Source organism: Hordeum vulgare, chromosome 4H (genome assembly GCF_904849725.1).
Source record: "Hordeum vulgare subsp. vulgare chromosome 4H, MorexV3_pseudomolecules_assembly, whole genome shotgun sequence".
Taxonomy (NCBI): Eukaryota; Viridiplantae; Streptophyta; class Magnoliopsida; order Poales; family Poaceae; genus Hordeum; species Hordeum vulgare.
In genome coordinates this window covers 98312491-98319498 of record NC_058521.1, presented here as the reverse complement: position 1 = coordinate 98319498, position 7008 = coordinate 98312491, and the positions used below count along the sequence as shown (strand labels likewise).

The 7008-nt window shown below is 50.6% G+C and overlaps 1 protein-coding gene across 2 annotated transcripts; it reads right to left on the bottom strand.

Annotated features, from left to right (window-relative positions):
- Window positions 1-622: 622 nt before the first annotated feature.
- Window positions 623-5910, bottom strand: LOC123448015 (BEL1-like homeodomain protein 1). Of its 2 annotated transcripts, none has more exons than XM_045124771.1 (5): window positions 5541-5910; window positions 4242-5121; window positions 2519-2916; window positions 1977-2037; window positions 623-1856 (listed from the first exon to the last, which is right to left on the bottom strand). In XM_045124771.1, exons 2-5 carry the CDS (start codon window positions 4956-4958, stop codon window positions 1032-1034), a joined length of 2001 nt encoding a protein of 666 aa, XP_044980706.1. In that variant the 5' UTR covers window positions 4959-5121; window positions 5541-5910; the 3' UTR covers window positions 623-1031. The 2 variants fall into 2 exon arrangements, with proteins under 2 accessions (XP_044980706.1, XP_044980707.1); XM_045124772.1 differs by having other exon boundaries at window positions 5758-5910.
- Window positions 5911-7008: the final 1098 nt, after the last annotated feature.

Below are 7008 nucleotides of genomic sequence, written 5' to 3'. Positions count from 1 at the left end.
CGCACCGCACACGCCGCTGACAGGAGTTGCCCCCACGCTACGACTTGAGACCCCACGCTAGTCCGACGCCTCCTCATGATCTGGACATCCCGCTCCAGCCGTGATGCTCGAAGGGGGGAGAAGCCCCGTCGTCGCCTGCGTGCCACGCTTCGCCCGACAGTGCTGCTGATGGCGGCGAGAAGGGATGAGAGGCAGGCGGGGTTCGAGTGGCGGCGGCTAGGGTTTCCCCCGGGTTGCCCACTGGGGCGACACGAGGAGGCTTGTTCCTTTTGTTGCCTCCGATCATCATCTTGTCTTCTTCATGATCAAGAAGGTAATCACCTACATTATATTGTACTCCCTCCGTTCGGATATGGGCGGCATCACTTACATACTTCAGCGCCGTAGCGTCTGGTATGAGCTTCATGGAGAAGCAATCGCTAGTCGGTACTCGAGTGAAGCTGTTTTATTATTTTGTTGCATCTGTTTGGAGCAGATCTTCCCTTTTTTTCCTGCAAGAAATGAACTGTTTTCTGTGGAAGAGAAAGAAAATCATATGAACATGGTGCAAAATGGAGTTCTGGTTGCTAAAGGTAACGAGATATGCCATCTCTTTTCTTCTTTCATCCATGGAACCAAGTAGTGAAGAAAAGATAATAACTAGTGTATTACATTACAGTATCCAAAAACAATACTCAAATCTCCAATAAACCAACTATACCGCATAAACTTGCAAGATCCCAATTCCGATGTTTTACATATATACCCCTTCACGTATAGTATACCCCCCCCCCCCCCTATGGCCCTATAAAATCTTGTAACTGGAAATGTTTGGGTTTTAACTACCTTAGCTAACCTATATAGTGACTATACACAATGTCCCGTCTTTACATAATTACACCCCCAATGCCCTAGAGGTTTAGGATTAATGGCAGCCTAACCATGCCTAGGCTTTTAACCTTTTATTTCTATACAAACCCTAAATTGATTGATTAATCGATTTTTTTGTGATTCGTTTAATGGGTTGCGCTATGTAATATTGGTATTTCAGACTAGGCCACGAAGTCACGCATGAGCTGAGCCGCGAAAGACTTGGTGGTCTGCATGTTCATGTCGTAGCCGGCGGCGCCGCTGCCTCCGCTGTCGGCGCCGTTGCTGCTGCCGCCGCCCATTAGGAACGCCGTCTGATCGCCGGTACCGTGGGGTAGGCCGAGCGTGAGCGAGACGCCGCCGTGCTGCCCGGCGAACGCGAACGACTGGTCGGTGCCGAACTGCCCGTACGGCCCCGGCGCGAACAGAGAGTAGCCGCCGCCGGCCCCGTCGTCGTCTTGTTGGTGCTGGTGGTGGTCCCTAGCGCCCGCCGTGCCGCCGCTCTCCATGAACTTCATGAGCAGCTCCCGGTGGCTCACCTCGTCGTGCTGCTGCCTTGCGGCTGCGGCCGCCGCCGCCGCGGCTGCCTGCGCGTGGTGCAACGCGCCGAAGTCGAACGCCGCCGGCGGTTGGTGCTCGAGGTCGTCCGCCCTTGCCTTCTTGAACCCGCGCCGCAACCCGCCATCCTCATCCTCGTCGTGGTAGAAACCCGCGTGAGCCTGGTGGTCTCCGGCGAGCCCGAGCATGGAAGCCTGGACGGCGCCACCGCCCTCCGACGTCCCGGCTCCCGCCACCGCTCTGGACATGGACATGGACCTCGGAGTGCCGTCGTCCACGCCGTCCGCGTGGCTGCTGCTCTTTCCTCCGGCGGGGCCGGACCCGGACGGCCTGTCCTTGTCGTCGCCGCCGTCCTGCTGCTGCTGATGCTCCTTGGTCTCCTCCAGGTACATCTCCTCCACCATCGGCTTCCACAGCCTCACCCTCGCGTTGATGAACCAGTTCGACACCTAATAAGTGTTGCACAAAAGAAAAATTCTCACGGATCAAAACAAGCCGCGGTAACAGTAAAAATCAACAACACATGTTGCGACTGGATCAAAAAGAAGGATGGGCGAGATATTTTGTACCTGGCTCCTGGTGAGGCCGGTCTGCTTGGCGAGCATGATCTTGTCCGAATCCTTTGGGTATCTGCATGATGAGAGGGCGATCCGATCAACCAATGGGAGTGCGACACGAGGGCGCCGAGTACGTACGTACCCGCCGGTTTTGGGCGTGCACGTACGTACGAAGGGAGGTGCCATGCGTGGTGCCATGCGTGCATGCTTGCATGAAAAATGCATCATGATGCATGATGCATTGTGTGTGTCGTATTCCGTACTACCACGACTCTAACTCTCTCATGCAAGTACGGCATCATCATATCTTTTCATTTCTCACTCTCTCTCTTTACCACGTCAGTGACAAATGCATGATTAGTTCAATTATCGATGGAGTACACCTAGTTAGCTCGGTTGCACGCACGTTAATTACGCATGATGCAAAGCCTTATAATCCCAAAACAATTCAAGCAATGTAATGCATGCATGGCAACCCAAAAATGGCGGTAAGGTTATAATACTAGTACTCCTACGTACGTAGTACGAGGGCATGGTGTAGTACAACAACTTACGGGTGGAGGAAGTGCTCGAAGAGCCATGCACGAAGGATGGAGACGGAGCGCTCGGGGAGTCCTCGCTGAGGGCGCCACGCGCTGCTCTGCATCATGCCCAGCTGCTGCAGCGCGCGCTGCTGCCGGAGCTGGTGGTCGATGTACCGGAGCCGGGACCCGACCCCGCGCCCGCCGCCGAGACCGCCGCCGAGCCCGTCGGCGTCGCAGTCCTCACCCAGGGCGCGGCTGGCGGCGCGCACCTGCGACGCGATGGCGTCGCGGAGGCAGCGGAACTGCCGCGAGATGGTGCGCAGCGCCAGCGCCGTGTACGTCCGCGCCGACCCGGCGCCGGCCACCGCCTCGAACGACGACGACACCGACGCCATCTGCTGGTGGTACTGCCGGTAACGCTGCTCCACCTGATCATGACATGCCATCGCGCAGCCACATTAGATCCCAGTGCAGGGATTAGCTCGTGAATTAATTAGTTATCAGTGGATTGATTACTGGTGTTAACCACCGCAACCACCCTCCACTTTGGCGTTGTGTTTATCATAAACGCGATTAATTGTCTTCTCAGATAGAATAGATGACAAAGAATCAGGTGAATGCTTGTAATTAGCAAAAGCATGATTCACTGCATTTCGTATTTATAAATGGAGAAAACACAAATTAAGGCTCCCTAAAAAAATTCTAGAAGAAGAAAAACTCAAAGCATCAGGGAAAGCCAGGCTGCCAAACTGGCTTTGCTGGCTTGTGAAGAAGCTAGCACCAGCTCGGACAAGCAGGGCCTATCTACTACCTTCTGTACTGATTGCATATACTTGCAGTATTATTTAAGCTATATATTGAGAGAATACAAAAAGAGACGCATATTTGATCAGGCAACAAAGTTAAAGCTGGCTTGTACTGGCCTCAACAAACAACAACATGAAAAAATTGTAATTTATAGGTGCATGAGTGCTTTTTCCTATCTCAAATTATTTGTTAATGATATCACCAAGATATATACGTAGCTACTAGCTAGCTAGCTTGTTGCTTTCTTCTCTAGAAGAAATATAGAAGGGTATAGCCACTTGTTGGTTTTCAAGAGTAGACTTGTCACTTTTTTAATCCCTATCACACATAATTTCCGTTTACTTAATCACCACCACAGCTGATTTTCTAAATTAATAAGTGTTATAATACTAATAGTTGGCCGTTTCGCAAAAAAAAAACTAATAGTTGCCTGTTAATTAGCTCTAGCTGTAATTCTGCTTTCTAAAAGACAACACTGGTCAGTGTTTATCAATAAATAAAAAATCGAAGAGAATATATAGTTGGTGCAAGCTGACAAAACAGGTGTGATAATTAAGAAGAAAAGGAAAAAGGGAGGAGGAATATCCAGCAAATCAAAGGCCTGCTTGGCTACCCCAACAACTGTGTGTCACTCACCTCAGAAAAAGAAGCAACAAAACAAACATAGCTGAAAAGCAAATGACCCATATACTTTCGATAACACTTCCTAAACTTGTAGATGCAAGGACATATCAGAAACATCTTCAATCTAACACTGCCATATTCAGAGATCAATGTTGAAAAAATAACAATTCCTAGCTAAGCGGTAATTGGAAATATTGTCTGGAAAAAATGGAGATATTAATTCTCTACGAAATCATTGTAAAAATACATTTCTTAACATTAAAAGTTAGAATCAAAAGTACTAGTGATAATTCGTTAAAGTGGACTTAGGTTAACTACTGACCTCGTCAAGCATGTTAACCAGCTTGCCTTTCTTCATCTGCAGCTCCTGCCGCTCCGCCGTCGACATCTCGGGCGCGGGCGCGCCTTCCTTGGCCCCGCTGGCGCCGTCCTCCCCACCGCCGCCGGAAAGGCCTTCCGAATCCTCCTTCTTCTTGACCAAGGCGGAGCTCTTCGCCTTGGCGTCCACGTCGTCCACGCCCTTGCTCACGCTCACCACCTCGTCGAGCAGCTCCTGCGCCGCCCTGAGGTACTTGGAGTTCATCACCACCTGCCCCTGCGACGCCGCGGTCGTCGCCCCAAGCTGGTACCTCCCTTCGTCGCCGGCGATGGAGGCCACCGTGACCGGCGGCGTCTCGCGGGACGACAGGCTGAGCACGGCGCTCACGCCATGCGCCTGCTGCGTCGGCGGCGACATGACGTCGGCGATGCCGGTTGTGGTCGGGGTCCACAGGTTGTAGCCCGAGGGGGGCGCTTGAAGAGGGATGCCGACGAAGTGCTGCCCTGGCGGCGGCGGCGGCGACGCCTGGTGGCCGCCGAAGGAGGCAGGGGTCATGGAGCTCACCGACGAGTTGAGGAGCATCATGTTGGCCCCGGAGGGCGCGGCGTCCCCGTAGCCACCGGTGCCGTAGCTCGGGTTCATGAGGTACAGTGTTTGCAGGCCGTCGCTGCCGGCCTGGTGGATGTCCGTGCCGGTGCCGCCGTGGTAGTACGCTGCCATCGTGATCGCCGGCACCTATGTAGACCGATCGACGGCAATATCTCTTGGCTATGTACGTATATATGTGCACTTGTACACTAACTGAAGTTCTCCTTGAGATAAATCCCTTTATCTCTCTCTTCAATTATATATCTCCTTCCGTGGAGCTTGCTGTGGCTTTGACCTGTCAAAAACAAGTGCCAAGAAGTTAAGGACATTCGTATATATAACAAGAAGGGGAAAAGATCACCGAGCAGTAATTTCTCGGATGATTTGCCATGTAAAATAAATCGGATCCATGAGCCATGCAGATAGAGAAAAGAGAGACGGGGGGGGGGGGGGGGGGGGGGAGGAAAGGGGAAAGAGAAGTAAGCTGCATGCCATGTATGCATGGAAGAACTCCAATACTCTAGCTAGCTTAAGCTCAAAAGCTCTGGAAGAAGAGAGGATGAGAGAGATGTTTGTGTGTGTGGAATAGGCATCAGTATCAGCAAAATATAAAAAATAAGGAAAAAGAGAAGGTACCCATCTTCATCAAGTGATTTAACAAAGAAACCTGATGCATGCAGATGTCAACGCAACCGGCACACATCATGAGCTTACCTCAAGAATCGATGCAGCTCTGCCTGCATGCACACGTGCCTATAGCTTTGCATATAACAAATCTCTCTCCCCTCCCTCTCCCTCTCTAAAAGAGCATGAGAGGCGAAGATCCTAGAGAGAGGCGGGAGGAGAGAGGAAAGAGGAACAAGAAGAGGAAGAAGGAGGAGGAGGAGGGTATCTCAGGACCATGAGATCACTCATGTCAGTGCTTAAGTACCTGCTGCGAGCTCCTTTCCCTTTTGCTCTCTACAGAGAAGACACTGGGCTATATATCTTTCCTCTCAAGATCTCCTCCAGCTGAAAGGGAAAAGCAGAGATGGATGGATAGATAGAGAGAAAGACCGATTGGTTAAGTCTTTAAGAGAGAGAAAGAGAAATGAGAGGGGCCAGGCAGTGGAGGAGGGACACCCACCTCCCACTCCCATTATCCTCACAGCACAGCCCCCACGCGCAGCTTTCCCCCCACCACTCTCTCTTTTTTTTCTCTTCTCTAGATCTCCTCTCTAGCTACCTACAAGATTTTCTCCCTCCTCCTTTTATTTCTCTCTCATCAAGAGCTAGCTAGCATGCATTCTAGGTGTGGAACTCATCTGTACCATCCTGGCCTTGGGTGTCCAGTTTCAGCAACCATGACCCATCACAAAGGACTAGTCTCGTGGTATGTGTTGTACAAGCACGAGTTATTGAGTTGTACCATCCAATGTTCATACTCCCTCCGTCTAAAATAAGTATCTTAAACTTAGTATAACTTTGTACTATAAATATTACAAAGTTGAGACGGTTATTTTCGGGGGAGGGAGTATTAGACTTCTATATGTACTTTTACGTAATTACCGACCATGTATTCATCATGAACAAAATTAAATAGACCATGTATGATAGTTGCGACCTTTAATATTTTGGAATTGCAAATTCGCAATCGATTTTGTGAACCATTGACCCACTGTTCTTCTTCCCCAAGCGGTAGACACAACCTCCTCAATTTGACCTCGCTTCCGTCAATCCCATCGCTTTCATCTCGCTCCAGCTCATCATGTCTAGTGGTTATCGTCGCTGCCAGATCAGGCCTTCCATCTAAAGTCCCTCCGACCCTGGTGAATCTCTCTAGTAATGCCTCCTTCCTTGGCTGCAGTTCTCCACAATCAACGGTGTCACGTTGCTGGCTTGTACCCTCTTCGCACCTGCTGAATCGTCGATCCTAACTCTTAACTCCTTCGGCAATCCCTCCTTCTTCTGCTTCTCCATCACTTTTGCCGTGCCACCACTAGCTTCACCTTGCTACCCTAACCACTGTAATGAGGTCTCGTCCCTCGACTCGGTCACCGTTGCTGCATCGTTAGGAATTCCTCCTCAAGGTTCAGGGCATTTGATGTTGAAGTTCGCTGCCTTTTCCATAAAAGAAAGCAATTGCCTAATTTGGGAACCATATTACGGTGTCAATTAGGAACACTCAAAGAATTGACATTTT

Excerpts from the sequence above, each read along its gene's own strand:
- LOC123448015 (XM_045124771.1), bottom strand. The coding sequence starts at position 4,958 with ATGGCAGCGTACTACCACGGCGGCACCGGCACGGACATCCACCAGGCC. Across the intron at positions 2,917-4,241 it reads TGGTTAACATGCTTGACGAG|GTGGAGCAGCGTTACCGGCA; the intron begins GTCAGTAGTTAA and ends TGTCATGATCAG. Across the intron at positions 2,038-2,518 it reads TTCGAGCACTTCCTCCACCC|ATACCCAAAGGATTCGGACA; the intron begins GTAAGTTGTTGT and ends CTCATCATGCAG.